The following is a 27628-nucleotide window of genomic DNA, read 5'->3' as shown; positions in this document are numbered from 1 at the left end:
CTTCCTTAGAGGGATCCTATACAGGGGTTTTCTCCCAAATTTGTCCCAAACCAGGACAGCCCTTCTCTGAGAGAGTAAGAAAGGACAGAGTGAACATAAAGAGAAAAACAGCATGAAGTCAGTAGAGCAAGAGTGAAAAGACTATTGGGACAGAGGGTTAAAGAGTTGGTTGTTCTATTCTTACTTGAGCCATGGAAATGAACTCTATATTTAGGTCATTCCTTTAAATCATGGGAAAGATATGCATTTGGGGAGATGATTGTTTTAATTTGTGTGTAGATTTATTTAAGCAAAGGTGTTTGTGATGAACTAAGTAATATCCTATAAGGTGCTTGAACAGAGATAAAGATGAGAAGCCCCCTGCGCCAGTGAAGTGAGAAGATATCTCTGTACCTTGAGGTGAAGAATCCTTTGCTTTAAAGTTATTCATCTTTAAAAAGTGACACCCCAGTATGCAAAATTCTAAGACCCATGACCCATAAGCAGCTTGGGAAACTGCTCCTGGGAGGGTCACAAAAGCAGGTTTCTCCGGGCGGTTGTTTTTGTGACAGTTTAAAACCCACAAGAGAACTGTTCTAGGTTGTCAGTGGGATCCATGACTCTAAAAGATACTCTTCCCCTAATGAATTGATGAAAAACTATTGTCAGATAGTGAAACTAACTGAAAATTACAAGTTTTGTCTCTTTATGTTGTTTTGTAAGAAAGTAAACAGTTTGTAAGGGGAGGGAAAAGTGTTTTTGAAGTTTCATTCCATTTTAGGTTTTTTTCCAACTTTCTTTTTTTCTATTCTTTTAGTGTATGTTAATAAACTATTTGTTAATTTTAAAATTAAGCCTGCTTTGTTTTTCTCCTAGTCTCTCTCCCACAGAAAGAGTAAGTACCAAGACCAAAATTTAGTGAACGTGAAACCACTACAGATGCTTAACTGATTTTTTGGACTGCCTTAGCAGTATAAGAGTGTTCTCTACACTGTGGTCAACTTATATTTCTTTTATTTGATAATGTTTGTTATTTTTATCATTATTAAAACCTTTTCTTTTACAAAGCATGTCCAGAGAAGTTGCCTCACTATTATTTTAAGCCATTTTCTTTGAAGTGCTGGACACCCTCAGAGGTATTGAACCCTTGCAGAGCTAAATACATCTGGATCTTCGAGAAATTCAATATATGTCCCTAAGAGCTTTGCCGAAAACAGACAAATTCCTCACTCCTTGCCAGAAGGAATTTTCCCCAGCAGCAAAGACAGAGGTTGTGAGTAATTGCCCAAAGACAGCAGGCTGTGGCTCTAGAACTCAGTTTGTCAGAAGTCAGATGTACTTTAGAAAGCATATGCTACTGCTACTGTTCAGCATTGGCTTATTCCAGCTAATTGCAGTGCTTCTATCACAGTAATAACAACCATACTTGTCTCTTTCATGTTTTATCTCACTCCCTGCAGAAAACTACTGAAATTAAAATTGTGGATTAAGGAGGCCTTTTACACTTCCACAGATGTTTGTGTGGGAAAGGATGACTTGCCTTTTGGATTTAAAAAATCATAACAAGCATAGTAAGACTTATTTGTCTTACTTCTAAAGAGGAGACTTCTTTGACAGCAGTCCATACCCATCTAAAGATAGCTGAATAGCTGCGGTCCAGAAAGCTTTTAAAACCCGTGCAAGAATGTGTCTTGTAGTTTCAAATAAACCATTAGCCAGGATTTCAAATTGTTCAAAAGCTTCCTGTTCCATTTGCTTTGTAGCAGACTCATCAATAACTTCCAACTTTGATCCATACTGCATCTTAGTCTTTTAACTTCCAAGTGGACTGTAGACTGTGTTAATTGCTCTATGAAGCTTGTTCATCTTCCTTCTATATTACCACAGGCTGTGAAACAAAACATACATCCCTTGTTCCTTGTTACATTTCCCTTCTGACTGTTTAGGTTTACATTGTGTCATGGGTTAGTACAGTTTAGTATTTTAGTCATAGAGGAATGTAGAGTGATTTTCCGGGTCAAGACTTAGGAATTGCTTTAGAAAGGACAGGGATCTATCAGAGGGTTAGTTAGAATATTAGTATCTGTTTTGAACACTGAAAATTGTCGGCTACGACTTTGGGAAGTACAATATAAAACCCCTTGATTTCCTGCAGGCTGGCCTTTTCCTTTTTTCCTTTGGCCAGAGAGAAACAGGTAACATTAAGTTGGGCCTGCTGCTACCCCCTTTTGGGGAGAAGCTGGCCTGAGGCCTGGCTGGATTCTATCGGCTCTCGGGTGGGGGGGGAGGAGAGGCTGCTGCTTTACAACAACTACTTTCTCCAAACTTCCCTGGAGCAGGGAGAGATCTCTGCTGGGCCCCTGATAAGAGCTATAGGCACCATTTAGGCTGAGGCCGCCTAGATTTACACCGAGGGGTGGGCCAAAAAGGCATTTATGATCTTGTCTAGCTTTTTTTTGTGATTCCGGACTGCCCGGGTGCTCTGTTCTCTAATGTTTCTGCGAGTTCTTCCTCCCTCACCAACACGGCCTTAAACATCTAATACCATGAGCTACCGAAGTAGAGAGAAAATTCTGGACAGATTTAACCCTTTCCTGGCAACATGAAGCTTCCAGAGCTTAGCCCTTCTCTGAGAGAGAAAAAAAGGGACAGAGTGAACATAAAGAAGAAACAGCATGAAGTCAGTAGAGTAAGAGTGAAAAGACTATTAAGACAGAGTTAAAGAGTTGGTTGTTCCATTCTTACTTGAGCCATGGAAATGAACTCTATATTTAGATCATTCCTTTAAATCATGGGAAAGATAAGCATTTAGAGAGATGATTGTTTAGATTTGTGTGTGGATTTGAGCAAAGGTGTTTGTGATGGACTAAGTAATATTAATCCTATAAGATGCTTAAATAGAGATAGAGATAGAGATAGAGATAGAGATAGAGATAGAGATAAAGAAGCCCTCTGCACCAGTGAAAAAGTGAGAAGATATCTCTGTACCTTGAGATGAAGAATCTTTTGCCTTTAGAGTTATTCATCTTTAAAAGCTGACACCCCAGTATGCAAAAGTCTGAGACCCATGACTCATAAGCAGCTTGGGAACCTGCTAATGGGAGGGGTCACAAAGGCAAGTTTCTTCGGGCGGCTGTTTTTGTGACAGTTAAAAAACCCACAAGAGAACTGTTCTAAGTTATCAGTAAGATCTGTGACTCTAAGAGAGATTCTTCTCCTAAAGAATTAATAAAAAAACTATTGTCAAATAGTAAAACTAACTAAAAATTACAAGTTTTGTCTCTTTATATTGTTTTGTAAGAAAGTGAATAGCTTGTAAGGGAAGAAAAGAGTGTTTTTAAAGTTTCATTCTGTTTTCGTTTTTTTCCCAACTTTCTTTTTCCATTCTTTTAGTGTATGTTAATAAAACTATTTGTTCATTTTTAAAGTTAAGCCTGCTTTGCTTTTCTCCTAGTCTCTCTCCCACAGAAAAAGAGTAAGTACTAAGACCAGAATTTTATGAACATAAAACCATTACACATTGTTTCAAACTGAAAATGTATCTCAGCTGAGCCTAAGTGAAGTCGTTTCAGACAAAGAGAATTCTGCTGCATGGAGGTAAAATGACCTGTTGCTCAAGGCATTTGCAAAGTCATTTCTTACTGGTCAGAGCAGAGGAATCCGCAAATACCTTCTAGACAGAATGTATTCATTTGGTGGTTCTGTAACAACAATTGCTCATGTTCTCCAGAACATTACTCTTTCTATTGTTGCCTTGCATTTATTTAAACTGGATCATGTATTTGTGTCTTAATTGTAGTGATTTTCTAATCATGGCATATGAACATAAACGTCTCCATTACACCTTTGCTTTAATTTCCTTTATAGAGGACAGAACATTATGCCTTTTCTTTCAAGATTAATTAATTTTAAACAGATTTAAAGTAAAACTTGGACTTGATAGTTTCTCAGTGTAAATCATGTGTGTATGATAGTAAGGAAGCCCAGAACATGGAGTAGTCACTGTAGGCAGAATGCAAAAGAAGAGGTAAAGATAGTTGCCAAAAGTCATTCAGAGCTTCAGTGGCAAAATAACACAAAAGAACGCACGTGTCTTCTCTTGTTCCCTATGCATAAGTTAGTGGAACTTCCTGACATAATGGTCAGGCCTCCTGCTTGGTGTTTTTTTGAAATTGCCTCAACTCCCTGGGCCATCAGTCCAAATCTGTTCTTGCTATGGACTATTACAGCACGTGTAGAGCACATGGAAATAAAAAGCCATCTGTGACTGTATTTGTGATGTGACTTTTCACATCTCTTCTTCCACTAGAGAAGGAGCTCTGTCAGCATGACTGGTGGTTTGGAATTTCATACTTGGTTTAGTTGTGTTTGAAAGGGGAAAGACACAGGTTTATTGGTGGCTTTTGTGGTCTCAAAGCCTGATGCAGTTTATAGATTCAGAAGAAGGCTGAAGAATGTAGTCATGCTCTCATGCTGCCTGTTATGCCAGCCATTAACTGCTGGAAGAAGATCAGTATTGTGCTCATTGTCATAAAAAGGAAGAAATTAAACTTCCCTATGCAGAAAAATCATACAAGGGATATGTACTTTCTCAGAGTGAGTCACCTTCTCACTTTAACTTTTTCTGTTTAAGTAAAGGATAAATCTGTTCTGGATCTCATGAACAATGCAGGTAGGCAAGAGGGTGCTTTTTTGTCTTTTTCTTTTTTTCTTTTGCCTTCTAATCAAGTATACCTCATGACCTTCTGCTGCTCCAAATCCATGAATATATGTATGAATGTATGAAAACTATGCTTTCAGGATGTGTTATAAAAACACCCCAGCATATCTAGATTATGTGTGATCAATTCACGCAGCTGTTTTTGCTAAAAAAGCCTTTGCAGAGCCAGGCCTGATGTCAAAATCAAATATTTAGTAGTTGTTTGACTTCTAGTGAACAGTAAATTAATATCTTGGCTTTAAAGTATTTTGCTGTTAGTGACTATACGGCTCACTCTGTACCTGTCATACCCCACCAAGTACCAACATTTACCAAACACCACACATACCAGGAACTAGGAGAGGCAGAGCCAGCTGATTTCTCCCCTAAAAAGTCACCGAGTTATTGCCCATGGGCCATCTGTCATAAGGTCTTAACTATTTGCAGGCTTGGGATAAAGGTCTGTGTTCTGAACCCTCCTAAACACACAGCTCCCACCATGGGGAGTAGTTCATAAGCACAGCTGCTCTTTTCCCTTGAAATGTTTCAGCCATGTCCTGCTGGTAAAAGAGGATTCCCAGAAGTACCTTTTTGAGACTCCTTTCAGTCCAGAGCACTCAGACTGCCAGCCAGCTCTGCAGATGCTTTCATACATTGAAAACAGGAACTGTGGAAGTTCCTTGCAGAGCACAAATGCTGATTGCATTTCCTATGATAAATCTATTCCCCTTCCCTATCTCGAATTCATGTGCTGCTAGAAACCCTTCCTTTATACCATGACTTCTCTTTAAGTGTCTGCTATGTAACTATGTAAATACTGGTGGCATATCTCTGATAGAGATTGTCACTGCATTGCTACTGGTAACCGGTGGTTATGTCACCTTCCCTCGCTTGAATAGGCTTTGACTCATAGTGGTTTTCAGGACAATGGTTATAAACACACTGAGGGTCTGCTGAGACTATAGTTTTGCGATAGAGACAACTGTCAACCTCAAGGATACAATAAAGCACTTTCCTTCTTTTTCTTAAGGGTTTTGTTCATTTATAGCATGAGATTTTCTTGCATAGAAGTTTGGAAAACAAGAAGTCTGTGTTAGCAAGCTGGAGCGTGCAGGGAAAACCCTACACTGTGGTGGTGTGAGAATTGTTTTATTAAGTTATTAAGTTATTTTTGTAAGATTTTTAAGTTATTTTTATAATGGTTTAGTTCACTGTATACCCCTGTGTTCTGCATTGGTTTTCCCTTCTGCATTGGTTGTTTTGTCTACTGTAAAACCAGACGTTTTCTGTCGTTCATCCCTTCCCTGCACCTGTCGCTGTCAATCCCCCCCCCCATCTCCTCGTGGTCGTCCTGTCACTCAGAGACCCTTCCCTGGCTTCTGGAAAACTCCAGGAAGGGTGCTGAGTGATAGGCTGGGGCCCGGGAGACCCCCTCCCATCATTTTGTGGTTGGTCCCCAGTTCTATGGTTCACACCCCTGGTTAACCCCCCGATTCCTGTGACTGGCTGACCGGTTGTCGCCACCCCTGTTTCCACCCACCCTTAAAACCTGTCGCACGCCTGGCCTCAGGGTCTCTCCTGGGCAGCAGGTGCAGCGTGCAGAGCCCCGCGCTTCCTCTGCCTCAATAAACCTACATTACATCCTGCTCGGGAGAGTCCGCCTTTCATTCAGCTGCCGGGGTCGCTTACGTCATCAACGTGCCCGTCGCTGAGGGTGGGATCCAAGCTCCCACAGGGAGGAAGCAGCGCGCTTTGTCCGCCGCTCCGATCATACCACGTTGTCACAGTGAAACTCTGAGCTAGCCTGTGGACGCGCGGGTCAGCGCGAACTGGACACAGTGACACTACACTCCTGAACACAAATGCTCATTCTTTCTAACTCTTCTGAAGCACTGCTTAACTGAAATTTTAAGTGCTTCAGTTGTCCCACCTTTGGATTACTTGCTGGCAGGCTGTGCCATACTTTGGATTATTGTCTGATTTAAGTGATGGCAGAAAGTAGTACTGAAACCAGTGCTTATTCATTTTTTTTTCTAATTAAAGGACTTGCTTGAGAACAGCAGTTAGATGTTAAATTTTTTCTTTCATTTTTTTAAAGATTTAAGAACTCTAGAGACAACGGCCAAATTTTTGGCAGATGCAAAATGTCTTCACATCACAACTGTGATTTGTGAATCAAAAGACAATTGAAGGATCTGATGGTTGGCTTCTGTTTCCAGGTACATATCTGATTTTCTGTATAAGCATAATGTTGCCTGCACATGGACACAAACATCACAAAATTAGTGTGTATCATTAAAAGTTAAAAACTAGATTTTCAGCAGCTTTAAACTAATTTTTCTCTTTAAATCTAAGGTCATCTGAATTTTCTCAAGTATCCTCCCTAAGCAAGGTCTTGCAAAACTCAGGTTGCCTCTCCTTTCTTTCATCTTTTCTCCTGTCCATTCAAGCTCCACAGGCAGGGCTTGTCCCTTAATACCTGCTTAGCTCACGCAGTCTAAACTAGGGAGTCCAGACACTTCTGCAAGTAAGAAAATGGAAATTAATTCCTTCATCCCCTCTCTTGAGCTTCATGAGGAGGCTGATTATATCAGCAATAGGATATCATCAGAAATTTCAAATTCTGCAGTAGATTTTAAGAGACTGTGAAAAGTGCTCTATATTTTTAGAATGTATGTATACAAAACGTGGACATTTCTGGTAACTGTAAATATGCATAAAGCTGCAAACAAAAAGCATTACACAACTTCTTTTAGAACAGCTTATATTCTATAGTAGCACAGGTGATTTTCTCCCTAGACTACATTTAGCACAGACAGTTACACAACTAGTGCAACTCTCTCATCTAACAAGAATTGGTAGGAACATACAGATTGAAACAGTTAACAGAGCTGTTCTTAAAGATATATCAGAAGGCATGTGCTTTTCATCTAGAATCTGGCATGGACAGGTAGAGCTGTGCAACATGCCACACTGCAAAACTAAATAAACACAACGTTTTACTTCTAATGTTTTCCTTAGTTGTTCTAAAATCATGAGTACCTGACATTAAAATAGCTTCACTACTACGTAGATTCCCTTAAAGAGAATGATTAGCTACAAAGCTTCGCGATTCCAGTTCTAGCAGGAAATGGCATTCTCGCTTTTCAAAATCACTTCGAGCCAACGTTTCTTTAGCATTACCGGAGGTACCAAAACACCGAACCCTCGAGCGAATTCCGTGTCTCACTGAGGCGCCCTTACAGACCAGCGGTCAAACCAAACTCCGCGCACAGTGTGCCCGGTGGGCAGCACTCCACAGCCCAGCGCCTCAGTTCTCCGCACGGCTCAAACCACCCTGCACCGGAGGAAGCGCCGCCGGGACGGGGTGTCGGGGGGGGGGGGGGGGGGGGGGAAGGGGGAGAAGGGGGAGGCGGAAGCGGAGGAGGCGGAGGCACCGGAGTGGGGCGATCCCTCACGGTGCGGGCCGGGCCGAGCCCAAGCGTTATAAAACCGCCTGGTTTTGTAACAACTTGCGGGCGCTGCTCAATGAGCGCCGCCGCCGTCACGTGCTCACCTTTATATAAGCGGCGGCGGCGGCGTAGGGTGCTCCCGGCGCGGGGTGGCAGCAGCATAATGGGTTGGTGGGGCCACGCCGCGCCCCCCGGTGTCCCGCGCTAGAGCCGCCGCCATGGGCTCGCATCTGCCGCCGCACCCCGAGCCCCAGCTGGTGCTGCAGCTGTCGGCCGGGGGTCTGCAGGCGCAGAACTTGGAGGCGCCGGGCGGCGGCCTGGGGCCCGAGTGGCAGGTGCTGCTCGGGCGGGCGGACGCGCTGGCCTTTGGCGGGCGGCTGCACGAGGCGCTGCCGCTGTACCAGCTGGTGTCCCGCCAGCAGCAGCTGCGCGCCGAGCAGCTGGAGAAGCTGGTGGAGTGCCTGGCGCAGAGCATCCGGATCAAAGAGGGGGTGCACCCCGCGGCACCCCGCGAGTGGGACGTCTTCAGGTGTCGTAAATGCCAGGGCTTTCTATTCGAGCCCGTTTCCTTGCCTTGCGGACATACGTTCTGCAAAAAGTGCCTGGAAAGGGACCGGGCGCCCGAGTCCCGCTGCGTCCTGTGCAAGGAGGCGGGCGGTGCGGCGGCCAGGCAGCTCCTGCGGATCAATGTCATCCTCAGCAACCTGCTGACCAAGTGGTTCCCCTGCCAAGCGAAGGCTTCGCAGCTCCGGCATGAAGGAAATCTCCTCTACAAAGAGAAGAAACTCCAAGCCGCCCTGCAGAAGTACAACGAAGCGGTCAGCCTAGGTAAGGGATCCCCCTCCCCGGTGCTGGTCCCCGGTTCCGCGCCGGGGGAGATAACTTTCCACCGGCCAGGGCTCACTGGCGGCCTCTCCGGCGCCTCTTGTCCCGCCGAGCCGTGGGCTCGGCCGGGGATACCCTGGTGCCCAGGAGTGTGCCGGGGACACCCTCCTGCTCGCCGCCGGTTCCCTGGGGCGGGTATTGGGAGAGCCCTGGAGGGGAGCCCTAGGGAGGGTTCTCGGCTCTTCGGCCCGCAGCGAAACTGGGTCAGGAGAGCAGCGGTTGTATAAGCCCGAGCCTGCGGTCCGGCTGGGCTCCCCCCGGCTGGCGCCGTTGTGTAACCGGCGGAGCCAGCGGCGAGTGGAGCTCCGCGCCCAGGGCATCCTGCCGGGCCCCGGAAGGGCTCGGCGTGGGGGAGGATCCCCGCATATCACCCCCGTGCACGGGGGAGCCGCTCGCAGCCGAGCGCGAAGGCTGTGGCGGGGATGCGTGTCCGGGCGGCGGGCGTCCCGCACCCTCGGCCGGCCCGGCCCCGCTCTCCCTCCCCATCGCCGGGAAGCGCTTGTAGAGCTGTGCAGGGAGAACTTTTGATGCGGTCCTTTTCATGCAGTTTGAGGAAAAGGAAAAGTGACTTACGCTGCAAGTACTAAGTAGAAGTTAAAGGCAAGGTATTATAGGGGAGCATTTCACTTAAATGAAAGTGTTCCCAAGAAAAGTGCCTAGCCTTCCCCCAGCATATGCTGTGTCTCGATGCTACAGTGTGTGTAACTCGGTGATCATTGTAGCACTACCTGATTCTTCATGCTGTTTCTTCTTTTCCTGTGTTTTGAGCTCTGGCATAAAAAGACCCTTATTTATAATTTAAAAACTTTGATGCTACCAATTTTGAAACTCCTCCCTACAGTGACAGCATTCCTCCTGCTGCTTTAAATGTCTCCTGTGTGTCTCTACCAACCATCTGATCCTCAGCCAGTGCTGGTAATTTATTGTGTGAGCATCTCAGCATTTATTTATGCAATGTTCTCTGTAGTTATATGATACATAACTGGTATTTTGTCTGGAGTTGCCCAAAGAGGTTTTCAGATTTAATTTAGTACATAGTTATTTGAAAACTGGATGTTTTGTGGGTTTGTGCAACTTGGAAGCACCAACGTGTTAAAAAAAATTAAATAAATGAAATAAGGAGTAAAGCTTATGTAACTAATTTCTTTTTACCTAATCAACCACTTTTTCTATTTCCTACAGCTCCAAATGATCACTTACTGTATAGCAACCGGTCCCAGATTAATTCTACTTTGAAAGCTTGTGAAGATGCGTTGCACGATGCAGAAACAGCGTGCAGGCTCCAGCCATACTGGTTGAAAGTAAGTTCTGACTCCAGCTGTACCATTTAAAAATCTTGATACTGCCCTGATGGGAAATGGTTAGAATGGTCAGACAGTGGAATCTGAAGGAGACTTTAAGTCCTGTAACTTCTTGGACTCCTGCAGTTTGCAGACATTTAACTATTATATTCTTCAGCTTCCTGGAGTGAAGGAAGAGAGTGCTAGTCCCAGAGAATGAGCTGGGGCTATTATCTTTGACTTGGATGAATATCAATTTTTGTGAACTCTAAAAGTTGAATGCTAATGACAAAATTACTATTTTAGAAGGTGGATATAGTGGAAGTAGATGTTTCCAATATCAGTTGGGCTCGGGTGCTGTGAGAATCATACTTGCATGAGTGGAAGAATATCCTGTTTATGCTTGTAGTTTTCAGGGCCGCTGTGTTTAGAAACCCAGACACTGTTGGTGTCTCGGTGTAAGACATGGTTATAGTGATTTTTCCTGTCTAACTTTTCCTTCTTCAGAAAGATATTTTGTACTTTCACCATGGTTTTATTGCATATTCTCTTGACAAAAGCTGTAGCTGTTTCCTTGCAGGGTCACCTAAGGAAAGCACAAGCATTAGCTAATTTGGGGAAAACAGAAGAAGCTTTAAGGGAGTTTCTATTCTGCCTTGCTTTAGATACTGGGAACAAGATGGCTAAGTCTGAGGCACAAAAGGTGAGTTCCCTAAATCATCAGGAGCTGCACAATTGTTTTCAGTGGTCTCTCATAAAGGAGGATAATTTTTTTTTTTCTTTTCTTCTCTCTCGTTACTGCAGAGAGCTGGATGGAGATACAAATCCAGACTGTTGTTCACATTTGAGTTGTGTATTGCTGATCTGAAGATAGGAAGGTAGCAAGAAAATATACTCAGCAGCCATTCAGTGGAAGCAGTTACAGTGTTAGCATCCACAAATTTGAAGGAAAATTGATTTAGTAATAATTGCCACTATTGTGATTCTCAATTTTCTAATCTGATTCCTAGCCTGGCAATCTCTTATCAATGATGGAGTGCAGAAGAGGAGTTGCTACTGAATGATGTATCAGGCCAATGGCTGGCAGAATACAACATGCAACTCTCATCAAACTCCACTTGGGAGCGGCAAAATTTTTCCTACTGCCAGTCATGCTCCCCAAGTGTCAGTGTGTGCAGGAGGTGTGAAAGAGGAAGCAGTCAACAAAAGAAGAGTGATTTTAGAACAGTTTTTTAGGGTTGCTAATAATTAATGCTAAATAAGCAAAAAAATGGATCTGTAGTGAGGCGTTTTTCAGTTGCAACCCACAATGTGTGTGAATTCCTATATGGCTTTTGTGAATACTGCTGTTTTGCCCACCCCTCAAATCTCTGATATCCTGTAAATCAGTATTTTGACACTGGATCATTTGTTTTTGTTGCTATCGTAGTTAAAAGGCTCAGTGTTGCAGTGATTACTTATGGCGATAAAAATATAATAGTTTTATTTTCCTTTATGGAAGTGTTTTTATGCCATTCTCAATCACTGGTGGGATGGGAACATTAGGATTTCTATGTGCTGTAGCATATAAAGCCTTCTAAAAAGCACAGTAGAATTCTTACAGTAAAATTCCATTCATGAAGGTAACAGAGTATAACCTGAATGGTTGTAGTAAAATCATATTTCTATCTCATTTTATATATGGTTGAGATTTCAGCCTCTGAAGATTTTTTGTCACTGATGTTTAAGGGTTTTGTTTGCTTTTTCCCCAGTGGGTTCCATGCAGTCTTTCATTGCCATTATGTCATGATTTGTGCTCACAGTCATGCTGGAAGACTTTCTGTGAACTAGAGCAAAAAGACCAAAAACAGACAGATATGTTTCTAAATTCTGATTGCAAATAGCCATTTTCAAGTCATTTAATTTCTGAGCAGTGGGGTTCTGAGGAAAACTAGGCTTCTTATGACTGAAAGAATTACTCGTGCACTCATCAGGCACAGAGTTCATCCACTGATGCAATATTTTACTGGGTCATTTCCAAGGCTGTTCGCATAACAATGACCTACTACATTTTACCAAATTCGTTGGGTGCAGTTGTGACATTCTGCTCATATTAACTGTCTGCCTGTGTTAGTTTGGGCATAGTGTGATCCTGTGAAATCCTTTTTGGCTTTAAATAGAAATCTCAGCTGTCATGTGGCTTCCTCAGGTATCAGCAGGATCACCTAAGTATTATGGTGAAATTAGTTTTTGAAGTGTGAATCTTCAATTCAGCTTTCTTTCCTTAAATATTCATCTGATAATCTATGCCATACAAGGGACTTCAAGCTGCTACTTGAAACAGATTCACTTATTTTCTTATAGCAAGTGACAAAATAGTATTTTTCTACTGCCTACGCCTACGTTTTTTGTATTCTCACATAAGTGAGTTTACAATATCAGACACATTTACCCAACTGATCTTTGATTAAGCCTGTGAGATGAGTGCTTTGTGTACTAGTAAACTCCAGTGAAAGTTGATGTGCAGCAAAAGAACCAACCCCAAAACATTTTAAAAAGATGTTAATTTCTGGTGAGCCCTGAACTGCAGGACAAAGATGACAGACGTGTGTGTCACATCACAGAGAATGGTTAATAACTCTGTGGGCTTGTTTAACTCTGAAAATGTTTCTTGCTGTCTGTTTGGCCTGTATTGCATTAGCTCTTGCACTTTCTGTTACTACCCTAGTTTAAAGGGCTCTTTAAATGATTTTAACAAAATCCTGGATGCTTCTTTCAGCTATTCCCTTACTTGCTTTTTCATTTAGAAGTTGCAAGGAAGGAACTAAGCAGTGAAGTGTTTTGTTTTATATCACAGCTTCTACTTAGTTTGTTTTCACTCATCCCGGGAAATGCTCAGGAACACTTACCCGATATCCTGCAGCTGTTGTCATATCACTCTAGATTAAAGGGGAATCTCCTAAATTCAGTGGGATCTGGAGTCACCAGCCATAACCTACAAAGGTTGCTCAAGGTAAAGATCAAGTCTGATGTGTGGTTCTTAATTTGTTGTGTTTTGTGTTCACATTGGGAAGCCTTCTCTCCTTTTTGCCTCTGGGAGATAGGAGGGTACATTTTCTCAAATTTTTACTGAATTTCAGAACATACAAAATATTGTTAACTTACTGAAGTCTCCTTATTTGACTTTTTTTTTTTTGATAGAACTTCTCTGTTGTTCTGATAAATTTTGTCAGAATTGAGTCAGTTCTACTCCTGTAATTCTTTAGGTCTTTCAAGTAGTTGATAGTGGAAAACGGCCTCTGTAGATTTGATTTAGATACCCTCAAATGCTAAAATTTAGAGCTTCAACTTGAGCTATAACTGGTGATGCCAGTAACAACATCATTCTATACTCAGTCTGTACAATACTTAGAGGTTATTGTAGAGCTACATAAGATATATTAGCTGCTTCATAACTTTGGTTTTGCAGCTGTAGTTTTGTAAATGGCTGCAGAGGTTTTACATTCATAGGTTTGTAAGGATCGCTTCTGCTTCACTGAAACCTGAACGTTGGGATGGGGTTTGCATATATTGAAAACTTGGCTTGTCCTTACAAACAAAAGTGGTAGGTTTTGAGCTGCCTAGTTGAGACTGATAAGAAACAATCAGTGACATTGCCCCATAGAAAGGCTATTAGGATATTCTGACAAGAAACCCTTTTGCATGACTTTCACGAAGCCATTCAAGGGATAGTTCACTCATCTTCCTGCATGTTACACATCACAATCCACAGTGTCTGTTTTTGGGTCCATCCTGGGAGATGGTGTTACAAAGCTGACAGGTGATGTCCTGTGCAGTGGCTGCTCACAGGATGTCCTATTGCCATAACGGGATAAACCCTGAACGGTTTATCCTCTGAGAAAGGAATCTGCCTTGCAAGAGGAAGCTGTGGGCATTTTCTGTCTTATAAATTTTGTGTGTTTTTACTGCTTCCTTAAAATGAACTGACATTTTGGTTTTTCTTTTGGTTGATACCATCACCATGATATAAACAATATGCATTTTCCCATAGGTTCAGTGATAACAATATATTTGAGATCTAGCCACATATCTGCCTGAATCCAGTTTCACAACCTTCAAGCTTTAAAGCCACACAAAAGGGCTGAAAATACTCAACGGTGGGGAGGGAAAATCAAGTTTGTTGGTTGCTTGCTTTTTGGGGTTTGGGTTTTTTTAATTAGGATTGGCAATTCTCGGACTCTTGCTTCTTGACCAACCAAATCCTTCCTGGTGATCCATAATATTAAAGATTTTTGTCAGGTTGAGATTTTTTTCCTTACCAGGTTGTTGGAAGATTGGTCTAATGTCAGTCCTTTCTTCACACAGGTCAATGTGGAACAGAAAAAGGGGTTTTCCATTCAAGAGGAACCAAATGTAACTACTTCTGGTAGTTTGAGGAAATCTATACAAATTACAGAGAGCAAAAAGGACTGCTCAGAGGAGGAGAAAAAATTCACCTCCATGCCAGAGTCTACTTTTCTCACCTCTGAGAAATGCAGCCTCCTGAAAAGGAAGTGCTACTCAGAGGAGATGCAAAATGCTGAGGTGCCCTGCAAACTGATGAAGAAAGGTATGTTTAATTACACACAGGACAGGTTCCATGGCATGCAACCCATGGAAACTTTTCTTTTGTAAGATTCAGACAAAGAGGGACCAAATTTCACTTTGCCTTTTATATTTTCTCTTTTGCCTAATCGAGGCATGCATGTTGTGGAATCTTTCCTGTGTGTAGAGAGAAAAAAGTCTAAAAAGGGGCAAAGAAGTTTGGGTCTCGTGCTTTACCTAGCAGAGCTCTGAATCTTTTAAAGAACATCAGCGTTGCACATGGTTTTAGCACTTTCTATAACAAATTTTGAAGTTTAAAAGTACAAACTATATTTTTTCTTGATATCTGGCCTTGTTTTCATGCTGTGAGATGTATTTACAATGGTATGAGAGAAAAATTTGTCTCACTTTAGACTTTCAGCACTAACAAAAAGTGTTTTGACATTAATTGCTAATGCAAGGCCAGATTGAACCCTCTGTAAGTGGGTATAATGTGACCAAAATTAAGGGGAGATGTGCTGATCTGTGCCAAGGCTGAAATTGAAGCTTTGTATAGAAATTACTGTAATGATGTTTCATGGTTCAGTAAGTTGCAAGTATATACAACACACATTTAAATATCAGATGCTGGCATAAATACATGAGATAGCATTGTGCTTGCATAGTTCTGTTCAATTGCCTTTTTTTTATTGATAGACATAGTTGATACTAGGGAAAATAGGACTGGACAACACATTCCATTTGAAGTTGTGGATCCATCAGATTTGGACTGCTCCCTGTGTATGAGGTGTGTTCTTTTCTCACAGATATCTATAGCTTTCCAGCTGTATCTTCCTCCCTTTTATGACCTAGAGATTTTCTAGTTTACTTGGTACTTATTTTTGCCTGTAACATGAAATTAGCATTTACTGATTGTTATTCCAGTGATGCATATTTAGACCTTTGGTACTGAGCACTGTGGTGAATGGGGACTCTTTGATCTTCTCTGAGCTAGTGATTGTTTTGGAAAGGGCACACAAAATCACGTGAGGGTTAAGCACGTTAGTGAAGGTGTCTGAAAGATTTGCTCTCACCACTGATACCCACCCAGCCACTGACACAGTGCACAAACCCACAGTTTGTCATCTGGGAATTTGTAGAGCTGTTTGTCATGAAATACCTAAAGAGACCACATCCAATGAATATTCTGAGTTTGCATGTTAAGTACTGTGTTGCGGCTATTGCAATAGGAGGATCTTGCAAGTAAACAAGAGTATGTTTTAACTCTTGCTTAAGAGATGTGCTCCTCACTTTGCTGAGGCAGTCTCCATTTGCTTGAAGATTTCTTCTTCCAGTTAAACAACAGTTATTCTTGGGAACAGCAATGGCTTAGTAAAACAAGTAGGAGTTGTCAACTGCATCTATTTTACTACTTGTTTTGTACAAAACTTTTAACTTTGGCAAATAAATTATGTGGGGGGTTTTTAGTGACTTAGAAATATTGGGAAGGTGTTTCACTTGCTGCAGTGAATGTTGCCTAGGTTGTTTGGTGTTTTTAATTACCCAGATTTATCTATGATTCATGTTGTGGTTAGTTTTGCACAATATTTTTTAATTCTTAAATAGCAGCCTCTTTAGGAATTTACTTCTGAAGGCCTGTGTTTTGAGAAATCTGGATTTTGTTGTTTGTATGCAGAAGCGGATGCTTCAATTTGTTTCAGACAAACTGAAAGCTTTGAGGACCAACTGCTGTATTGTCTGATTTGCTTCTGCTTGGAATAAATCTGATCTGCCCCCTTTCCCTCTGCCTGTCTACAGCTAAAATATGTTCAAAAAGTTTATGCAGCTGTCAAAACACTCAGTAGTGCAAAGAGTAAAACTTTCCTCTAACAGAAAACCACACAATTACTCTTAGATGGTTTAGTGATTCTGCTTGTTTATCATGGTGTCCACAAAGCATTTTTCAGATGTTTTCAATAAAATTAATTAATCCTACTTTCTCATCCTCTGTGTTAAAACAGAAACAGCCAGACTACAATACATTTGTAAAGGAATTAGCCCAGGGATTACTATTTCCCTTACCGTATAGAGGATGGTATAGGTGCTGTGCTTGGAATTGTAGTCCCAACTGCAGGCCTTGCCTTCAGAAGGATGTTAGCTTTGTAACATCACTGCACAAGGAAGGCTTGTGCTCAGGAATGCTCTCCTAAGATCTTTCTTGTTATTTATGCAGACCGATTATAATTATTTCCTTCCATGTTCTTCAGAAGTGTTTTGGTGATTTGGTTCCTGAGATACTTTGGACTAATTACCTAGTAACCTACTGACCTCTTCACAATTAACTGCAGGAGCTGTTATTAACCTGTTTGTCTGATGGAGTGGCCAAAATGTTGTTGATATACCTTTGCTCCAGCAGCAAGCAGAAAATACAAATTAGTCAAAGCAACATACTGGTGAGAAAAGAAGGAGCATTAATCTACAGCAATTTAGTTTCTGCTGTTACAGTAGCTCAAAATAATGTCATGAGAAGTCTTGGTGTGCAGTGTTTCTTTCTGCAAGTCATGGAGCTTGTCCAGGTCCTCTTAGAGTTGTTAGGAAAAGCTGCTGTTGGCTTTTGTGAGAGCTAGGGCAGACTCGGGAATTTTAACAGGAGTATCTTGTCTTTATGCTACATTTCAGATGAAGTCAGTCCCTACCAAATAATTACATATGCAGTGCAGTGCTTACTGGAACACAGAGCAGAATTCAGTGTTTCACATAGTTTAAGTGAGGTTTCTGTTCATGAAACAGTTAACAAGTGTTTTCAATTAAACCGTCAAGTTGCAATAAGACAGGTGTGGCATTTTAGATCCTATTTCATATGTTCCATTGCTTAAATTTCAATGTTTTTAGTAACTAATGACATTGAATGAGCTCTCTATGGCAGTCTTGTTAAAAGCCAATTGCATTCTTAAATACACTCATCTTGTCAAAGATGGTAATAAATGTGGGGTTATGCATTGTAATTTCCACATGTTTAATAGAACATAGTGTACTGTTTGATAAACTAATACTTTAAAGAAAAATTATTAATTCACTTAAATTATAATGAGACTAGTAATTAAGACCTTAAAGGGCTTAGACAGTATGTTGTAAAATACAGTATATTCCAGACAATTTAGTTTCTATATTTGAATTGTTTCTATTTTTAAAAAACTTCTGTATTATTTACATCTCCTTAAGGTCTTTATTGACAAGGAAGCATGACTTTGCAATATCACATAATCATAATAAGGAAAAAAAATCTTTACATGAAAATAGGTGTCATAGAGGTTCTAGAAATGGATAAAGAATAGGTACCATGATACTTTGAAGACCTGGTCTTATATATTTAAATATTCGTCCAGATGAAACATGAACCTCCTGTCACTCATTTTCCAGAAAAGCAGTCACTTGAGGGTTAAAAACTCTATTAAAACAAGTCATAAAATTGTTTAAGTTGGAAAAGACCTCCAGGATCTTTGAGTTCCACCATTTATTCCAGAGCTGCAAAGTCCCAGGTTATTGCAATTACTGATATGGGCTATTACTGCAAATAGGTATTTTGTGCTTAGCTCTACACATACAAATAATCATAAAACTTCAGTAATAGTTGTGCAAGTGTTGTTCAATTTCAATAGTGAAGTCAGATGGTCCAGCTTCTGGTTCTGTTTATTGCTCACAGAGAGGAAAATTAAATGCTGGCTTGTTGGAAGTTCATGACAGTATTGTCCCTCACATTCACTGAAGTCAGAGTTCATGGGCTGCCTTTCATGTTGGGTGGTAACAAAATAGTCTGTAAGCTGAATAAATGCAAAAGTTGGTTGAAAAAATTAAAAGCAAGAAGCAACTTTATCCCTGTAGTAGTCAGTAGTTAAGTTAGTGAATGAATTCAGCTTTTTTTGGTAGCAACTTTTTTTCTTTTACTTTAGTACATGATATTGTTGTCTTTTTGCTCTTGGATTTTTCCAATTCAGGCTCTTCTATGAACCTGTCACTACACCTTGTGGACACACCTTCTGTCTCAAATGTCTGGAGAGATGCCTGGATCACAACCCAAAATGTCCCCTGTGCAAGGAAGGGCTCTCAGAGGTAATCCTTGGATTTTTTCAGCATAAGTTCAAGTGCAAGTGATAGGAACAACTTCACCTTCAGACAGACTTGATATTTCCCAACACAAAAGAAATATTGCATAACTCAGGAAAGATGTGACTTTTTAAATGCTCTTGTGAGTTCCCAAGCATGGCTAGTCTCTTCAAACCTTAGGACCAGGCCTGTACTTAGAAAATCTCTAGGTGATTTTTACTTTCCAGATTTCCTAAGCAAATGTCTGTAACACAGGGAATAGTTAAAAAAACCCCAACTCTTCAGTGGCAAGTTTAACAGATTATAGAATCACAGACATCAGAAAATGGGGGTAATAGGTGACACCCTTTGCACAGGCACCATACTCTCTGAGGTGCTGGATGTTCTCTCTAACTGCTTTATGTGTGTTCTTACTACAGTGCTTGGCTATGAGGAAATACTGTAAAACAGTGCTAATGGAGGAACTAATAGCCAGATATCTTCCAGAAGAACTCACTGAAAGGAGAAAGATTTATGAAGAGGAAATAGCAGAGCTTTCCAAGTATGTAATCCATTTATGTAAAATCCCATTTCTAATTCTGCTGCTGTTAGCTGTGAATGGCTCTGGCTGCTGTGGTACACAAGCTGAGATGCTGATGGAGCTTCTTTCTCTGTATAGTGTGATTTCAGAGAACAGGATCCAGGTGAAACTGTGCTTGAGTGAGCATAAAAACTAGACACTGTGCTAAAGAATAGAGTGTAGATATTGCTTCGCTGCAGACTCCAGGACGGTGTGGATGAATGTAGACGAGAGATCTCTGAAGTTGGGTTTTAGAAGATGAGGTTTATTGTAAAGGATGTGAGGCCTTGCTTTGAGCTGCCAGGCGCAACTCGTGGCAAGGCCTAGGGAGTGGGGGAAGGGAGAGGTAGGGAGTGGGGGAAGGGAGATGTGTCACCGTGTCCAATTCGCGCTGACCCGTGCGACCACAGGCTAGCTCAGAGTTTCACTGTGGCAACGTGGTATGATTGGAGCGGCAGACAAAGCGCGCCGCTTCCTCTCTGTGGGAGCTTGGATCCCACCCTCAGCGACGGGCACGTTGATGACATAAGCGACCTCGGCAACTGAATGAAAGGCGGACTCTCCCGAGCAGGATGTAACGTAGGTTTATTGAAACAGAGGGAGTGCGGGGCTCTGCACGCTGCAACCTGCTGCCCAGGAGAGACCCTGAGGCCAGGCGTGCGACAGGTTTTAAGGGTGGGTGGAAACGGGGGTGGCGACAACTGGTCAGCCAGTCACAGGAATCGGGGGGTTAACCGGGGGTGTGAACCATAGAACTGGGGACCAACCACGAAATGATGGGAGGGGGTCTCCCGGGCCCCAGCCTATCACTCGGCACCCTTCCCGGAGTTTTCTAGAAGCCAGGGAAGGGTCTCTGAGTGGCAGGCAGGCAACCACGAGGAGAGAGGGGGGGGGGGATTGACAGCGACAGGTGCAGGGAAGGGATGAATGACAGAAAACGTCTGGTTTTACAGGAGACAAAACAACCAATGCAGAAGGGAAAACCAATGCAGAACACAGGGGTATACAGTGAACTAAACCATTATAAAAATAACTTAAAAATCTTACAAAAATAACTTAATAACTTAATAAAACAATTCTCACACCACCACAGAGATGTAGGGAGAGGAAATTCCAAGAGAGGAAAGTCCTCGGGGAAGGGTGCCAGGCAAAGAGGGAGAGGGGAAAGAGCAAAGAGACCAACCCACTCTCGCAGCCCCCTGATAAAGGGGGCTTCAAGGTGGGCTGGAACAAGACTTGGGCCAATGGGGTTACAGATACCTGATACTTCAGGGGAGGGTTACAGATGTGGGATGAACCATTGGGGGGTGAGACAGAACATTCCATTTGACCTTTGGACCTATCTGTAGGCAACCTTCAGCTGGTCATATAACTGTTTTCCCAGACATCCAGTAGCTAGGACATCTCAAACATCAAAACTTGCTTTCAATTCTATCTCACTTATAGGTTTCACATTCTCAGAATCTAAGCAGTCATATTTATAGGGCTTTCTGGCTTCATCCTCCCCAACAAAAGAGAAGGTTGCTTTATAAACCAAGTACAAAGCAATGTGTCTGCTTTCAGTGGACCTCTATGAAAGGCACAGAGTGAGACAATAGGTAGAAGTAGTCTGACAGGATGGGGTTTAGAATATACTGGATAGGGAAGAAATGGGATTGAGGGAAATAAATAAAAGCAATACTAGAACTCCAGTAATGCTTTCACTAGCAAATCCAGAAAGCTTAATGAAAAATTTGTCTACTAGTAACTGGTATATAATTTTCTAGAGTATTTAGTCAGTTAAGGGGAAAATAATTTTGGCTTTTACTTATTCCATTAAGAATTTTATTCTAAGGATGTTATAATTTCTATTTAAAGATGTCATAATTTTAAAGAATATGAGACATGTCAGTAGTTTGGTGAAATGTCATATCTGATTTTTCCTTTCTTTCTTACAGCCTAAATAAGAACGTTCCCATATTTGTGTGCACAATGGCTTATCCTACAGTCCCATGTCCTTTGCACATCTTTGAGCCTTGTTATCGGCTGATGATCCGGAGGTGCATGGAGACTGGCACCAAACAGTTTGGGATGTGTATCAGTGACCCTGTCAAGGGGTGAGTGAAGAGCTTGGACCATGTGAGGTACCCACTTATTCTGGAGCCAGTGGAGAGGTGCAGAAAGGTCCATGGCTGTAATATCTGTGGTAGTCGTCCAGTAGAGAAAGTTTCTTCCTAATCATGTGGGTTAAAGACATTGAGGTGATAGAAGTTTTTCTCTTGAGCACTTGGATTCTGACTAATATGATTGTCTGTTCTCTCAAAACACTCATAACTTCTCGTTTTTTTTGTTCCAAGATTCTGGTGGTTTTAGAGTCTTTTTGCCTTCTGCAAAGCTTTGAGCCAGACATAAAAAAAAAGAGACGGAGTCTTCAGGTTCTGATTTTTCAAGGTTGCGCGCTTTGTTTATTGTTTCTTATCTTACAATTTTCTCAGTGCCCAACAAAGGTCTGTGCAGCTGCTCGGGCATCTGGCGACTCCTCCCGGACTGGGCTGTCGCTATCTTTTATACTAATTGCTACGTGTTCTTTATTTATCATTATTTGCCAATACCTATCACTTATACTAAAAACGTCATCTCTACTTTGACCCAATCTCTTTAAACTACTTTGTGCCATCGTCACTGCAGAAAATGGAGTGAGGGAAGAAGAAAGAAGAAGCAGGAGACAACGCCCCAAATCCTCCATCTTGCTCCCATTCACTTCCATACTAAAACCCCAAACCTACTGTTTTCTCACCCTGTGATAAGCTAAACTACTATCTTTCACACTCTTGTGGCTTGCAATCCTTCCTGCAGTGCAGGAAGCCTTTCCCATGGACTGGGATCAAAGCCAATGTCCCTCTGGGCTCTGGGCTGGGGTCCCAGACCCCCCTGTCCAGGTCTCTGACCCTCCAGGGCAGCCAAAGGAATGCCCTGGACTCCAACATCTCCCCCTCCTGTTCGAACCAAAAACACCTCTTTGGCAACCCTGTCCATGGCTTGCTGTATGCATCGAAGCAAACACGGCAAGATCATGAGAAGAATTACAAACCCTACTAAAATATATGCAAATGTTTTTAAAATTCCCTTCCACAATGGTGAAAGGTCAAACAAATTGAACGCACCATCCATCCATGACCCAGTTACCTCTCCAAGTTTGTTCACACTCTCCTGCAATTGCTTGATGTTCTCATGAATGAATTTGGAATGATCTGACAAATTCATGCAGCAGATTCCCTCAAATTCCTCACACCCATGCCCGTGTGCCAGCAATAGATAATCTATCACTGCTCTGTTTTGGAGACTCGCTTGTCTTACACTGTCAACGTCCAATAACATGTCACTCAGTGCAAGAGAGGTGGCTCGGGCACGTTTGCTCAGCCAACAACCCGCATGATCCAATTGTGTCAAGGCTACTCCTGATGCTGCTTGTGGTGAAAAAAGTGCACCCGCAATTCTCTGAGCCTTGTCCCACGTGTGAACATTGTCATCACAATTTGGATTGTACATTTTGATAGATCTTTTCCCTCTATATTTTTGTTCTCTCAGCAATGTCATGTTGGGTGTGAGCACCTTTGACATTTGCGGGTATCGCGGGCCAAATTCTGTCCCCGCAGATGAAAAAGATTCCTCTCGGCAATTGCGCTGGAACATGGTTGGATGGTTTGTCCAGCATTTTAGTGTAATTACACCAAGATGATGAATTTCTGTAAAAATTGAGGTTTGGAGTGACGTCTATTTTTTTGTTTTGTGCCACTCCAGAAAGGCTGAATTTCACACAAAATTGCATTTGGACCGATCCAAGAATTTCCAGTTCCTGAGGTTCAAAAGGAGCCACAGGAAGGAACTTCATCCAAACATCCCATTTGTCCACTGGATTTACAATGGACTTTGAAATCGCTGGAGGGATGTTCTCTGGAATTGGCCATTTGCTCACTGGCAACCCCACTAAACATGTTGAAAAGGGTTTCCCTGGCTTTGAGTGTGTCAAGCAGATGGTATCTAAACCTGATGCATTGGCTAGAGTTTCCCAAACATTCTCTTTTGGTTGGGCCACGGGCAAAACTGCTGCATTGCTCAAGGCAACTAAAGAGAGAATGAGGCACAAATATAGTTCTTTCATGTTCAATGGCCTTTTTCCCATGGGAATCCCTAAAAATGCAACACCACCCAAGTTCCAAAGAAAACCTAAACTCCAAAGAAAACTCAAGTCCCAGAGTCTCTTTTGCACGTAGAACGAAGGGATGTCTGCTGTCTTGACACCGGCTCACGTCTGCGTGCCCACTTCTCTTCCTCCGGTCTTGGGGTCCGCTTCTGCTTGCGTCTGGACTCGGTACGGTTTCACGTGCCTTGCCGCCAGCCACTTCGGTCCAACCGCTGTGGAGACACAAGCATATCCCTTGCCCCAAGTTATTAATGGAGAAATTTTGCTTCTGATCTGTATATCTTTCAGTTTTATAAAATGTTCCCTGTATTCCAAAACATCATTGATCAGATTAGACAGTCTGAATCTTCCTGATAGTTTTGCAAACGATTGTGGGATAATTTGAACTACAGCAGGTCAGCGCTATGAGCAATAGAAATGAGCTGACATTGGTAAATACCTTTGTGGTAGGGACTGGCTGTATGTCAGCTCTGTGTGACTCAGGATGGAGAGAATAAGACTTGTTTACTTGCTTTTGTTCTGATTTCAATAGGTTTGCAGATTATGGCTGCATTCTGGAGATAAGAAATGTTGAATTCTTTGCTGATGGTCGCTCTGTTGTAGACAGCATTGGCAAGAGGAGATTTAGGGTGATCCAGCACAGCCAGCGTGATGGATATAATACAGCAGATATTGAGTACATTGAGGATCAAAAGGTAAATTTAGAAATATTTCGTTTAAACCGTATTACATTCTAAGCATGTATGTTTTTAGTGAGATCTTTTTTCTGTAGAAGTTTCTAATAAAACAAATTTGTAGCATTTAATAACTGCTCATGGTAAAGGTGGGATACATAATAGTACAAGCACACACACTGCCTGAAACAAGGGGGCTAGGAGTCAAAGGGTGATCAGTTGGGGTAATAGTCTGAACAATGTATCTTGCTCAACGTTTGCTGGGCTTGCAAGAGGAGGCAAGGCCATTGCTTGCAACAGCAAGATGAAAAGAATGCGGGGCTTGCGGATAAGAAATAAACTGTCTGCTTGAGGCAGTGATAAGAAAGACTGTTATGACTAAGGCTAGCCTTGCAGCTCGAACTGTGACTAAGAAGCCAGTGAGCATGCGCAAGAGGACTGGGTAGAAAGTTCAAACGAGAGGAAGACTTGTATTACTTCATCATGAAGACCACCGACGACCACCAGAGGGCATTGTGCAGGTGCAAAAGACTGATAAGCTCATTTTAATACAAAGCGAGAATAGGTGAGGTTAGGTGATAAATATAGATAGACAACTTAATGCATATGTAACATTTTGGAGAATAAGTAGAGAAAGGTAACTCTTTGGAGTTGCGCATGCCTTTGGGAAAGATCCTGCATCGTGCCTGGTGCCAACAGAAATACATACCTACTTTTCAACTAACTCTTAATAGTTGTGGAGTCTTTTTTCCACAAACCACTGCTCATGTACTGAAGAGTGTTTCCTGGAGGTATTTATCAGAGGACAAGACTAAGTGAATCCAGGATGAGATCTTACTGCTCTTCTAGACAGAATCACTGCAGTTTATAAGAGGGTGAAGGGAGTACCTGACACCATTTGTATGGAAGTCAGTTAGAAAATCTCTATTCAGGTAAGAAGCAGCAGGATTGGGTGCTGCACCGTAACCTTCAAAATTGCTTGCGTTAATTCTTAAGAGCTTTTGGTATGTAATGAGAAGATAAAATGTCTACTCTGAGGCTCTACTGTTTTTTTTTTTTTTTTTTAAGCTTTGCATAATCTTTTTTCCTGTTTTTGTGCAATGTTTGTGTAAAGGTTTTTTCATACAACGATACAGAAAGTGCAAATTCTACAAATAGATATTTTTGGTTTAGAATACAGTCAAAGTGAAGAATTTGGATAGGGGAGGGGCATCAGAAGGGGAAACACCAAATGAGCTCTCAGTATTTATTCTGGAATTCTTTTGGCATGTTTTTTTTTTTTTTCCCTTTTCCTTTCTCCTACCCAACCCTGAAAATCCTATGCCTTCCCCAACATGCAGACTGAACTAACAGTTACCTTCCCCCTCTCATTTCTCATTCCAGCTGCAAGGACAAGAGTATGCTGCATTACTTGTTCTCCATGACTCTGTCTATGATCAGGCTTATGTGTGGTTTAACTCCCTCAAGCAAGCACTCAAAAGTCGAATTCTCAGTCATTTTGGTCCAATGCCAGCTAAGGATCCTGACCCACAGGTATCCAGAATCAGTGGCTTATGTAACTTTTAGAGACAGAAATAGCAGGGATATCTGATAAGCTGGCAGGCATTGTGTTTTAAGATGAAAATATGAATACTCTGCATTTACCCCATGTAAGCTGAGCCTCTGAATTCTGTTGCCACACTCCAGTGGTAGCACAGTTGCAAAGAAAAAGCTCATATTTAATGCTGATAACTTTCTGAGACTATTTATCTTACTGCATTAATCCCAGGAGACTGAACTGCCTCTCTGCCTGCTCTACTTCCCCAATTAAATGACTGAGAGTAAATAGGCAACTGGAAACTTGTTACTTTTGCTAAAGGACTGCAATGGTGGGGTCCTAAAGCAACAGAATACAACAACAAGAGCTAAATATGAGGTAGTGTCATAAAGTATGGAGAAGGAAGACAGGAATCCTAAGGAGCTGGGTCAGGAATAACATGGAGAAAAATAGATTTAAATAAATCTAGAAGGCCCAGCCTATAAATTGTTGCTAGTAATAGAAATGCCTTTAACATCCTTTTTTTAGGAAAGGTGCCTCTTGTTTGTAATGTTTCAGGCCAACCAGTAATCACAAGCCATTAGGCTGGCAATGAAATTATCTACTTGCTACATTGCTATCAAAAACTGCATTTTCAGAATTAAATCTTCAAAAACAGGACCTTACAAGCTGTATGAATCTTGACTTCTAATTTATTTTTTTTCCCCCTGACTGCAGGCTAACCCCAATGGGCCAGCCTGGTGCTGGTGGGTCCTAGCTGTCCTTCCACTTGAGAACAGAGCTCAGCTCCCATTTCTTGCCATGCAATCCCTCAAAGACCGCTTGAATGGCATCAGACGTGTCCTTACGTTCATGTCTCGTACGAGATCGCGATGATGGTGAAGAGCAGAGCAGGGGAGTCTCCCACAGTCCTTGACTGCAGACTGTCTCTTATAACTTCATCTAACTGCAATAGTGTCTTACAGATTTGAATGTCAGGATGTTTCAAGCCTGAATTAGAAAGAGAATGAGTTATAAAGAGCAGGGGATGTTTATGGATACTTCAATAGTTTCCATTTGGAACTGAGACAAGTATTTAATCATTGCACTGCTAAATTAACAAATGTGATAGAACAGAAAGTGGTCTTGTTTGCCATAAACCTTTTAAAAATCATAAGGGTTTTTAAAATTTCTTTTATTTTTATTTTTTAGTGGATAAAGGATAAACTGTGCAGTTTAATGTGAAGCAGAAATAAGGTTAATGCATTATTTCAGTGAACTGCAAAGTCCTTTATTCAAATGGTACAGATTTTATATAACATTGTGTAAAATAATGTTCACAACTTCTGTTTGATAATTTATTTTTACACTATGATTTTTTTTGTTTCAAAATGTATATTATTTATGGGTTCATTCAGTAAAGGAAAGTGAGCTGCTCTATTTATAGTGTTTTTACCCTGTATTTATGACTGGGGACAAAAATGATGATTCTAGCAGTGCACAATCAACTGCTTTGATAATTTTTCAGTTTGTGTTCAAATACTTTGAATCTTTTTCTACTCATCCCCAGTTCTACTGTAGCTTAAGAATGCCCCCAAAACATCCTGCCTTGAAGTCTTTGAATACACAGATTGTCTGAGTTAATTCAAGCACAGCTGTTGAAGGTTCATCCTGTGCTTGTAGGGAGGTTCCTGATACAGCCAAACAGTCAAGCACCTGCTTGTGTTTAAGTGCTTGGGTAAATTCAAGTACTGA

General features: G+C 41.7%; 1 protein-coding gene across 1 annotated transcript; it reads left to right on the top strand.

Moving 5' to 3' along the window:
* The first annotated feature begins 8348 nt into the window (after nt 1-8348).
* LONRF3 (LON peptidase N-terminal domain and ring finger 3) lies at nt 8349-27097 on the top strand. Its single transcript, XM_040089068.2, has 12 exons — nt 8349-8958; nt 10198-10316; nt 10876-10998; nt 13132-13287; nt 14640-14883; nt 15555-15645; nt 18833-18947; nt 19361-19482; nt 21438-21596; nt 24216-24378; nt 25741-25890; nt 26612-27097. The coding sequence occupies exons 1-12, from the start codon at nt 8349-8351 to the stop codon at nt 26768-26770; spliced, it is 2211 nt and encodes a 736-aa protein (XP_039945002.1). The 3' UTR covers nt 26771-27097.
* The last annotated feature ends 531 nt before the right edge of the window (nt 27098-27628 follow it).

The sequence above is a fragment of the Hirundo rustica genome, chromosome W, assembly GCF_015227805.2.
Source record: "Hirundo rustica isolate bHirRus1 chromosome W, bHirRus1.pri.v3, whole genome shotgun sequence".
Lineage (NCBI taxonomy): Eukaryota > Metazoa > Chordata > Aves > Passeriformes > Hirundinidae > Hirundo > Hirundo rustica.
This window is presented reverse-complemented; position numbering and strand designations above follow the sequence as displayed.

Coding starts and splice junctions, on each gene's coding strand:
- LONRF3 (XM_040089068.2), top strand. CDS start 8,349: ATGGGCTCGCATCTGCCGCCGCACCCCGAGCCCCAGCTGGTGCTGCAG. Junction 10,999..13,131: donor CTAAGTCTGAGGCACAAAAG/GTGAGTTCCCTA, acceptor TTTATATCACAG/CTTCTACTTAGTTTGTTTTC. Junction 24,379..25,740: donor AGTACATTGAGGATCAAAAG/GTAAATTTAGAA, acceptor TTCTCATTCCAG/CTGCAAGGACAAGAGTATGC.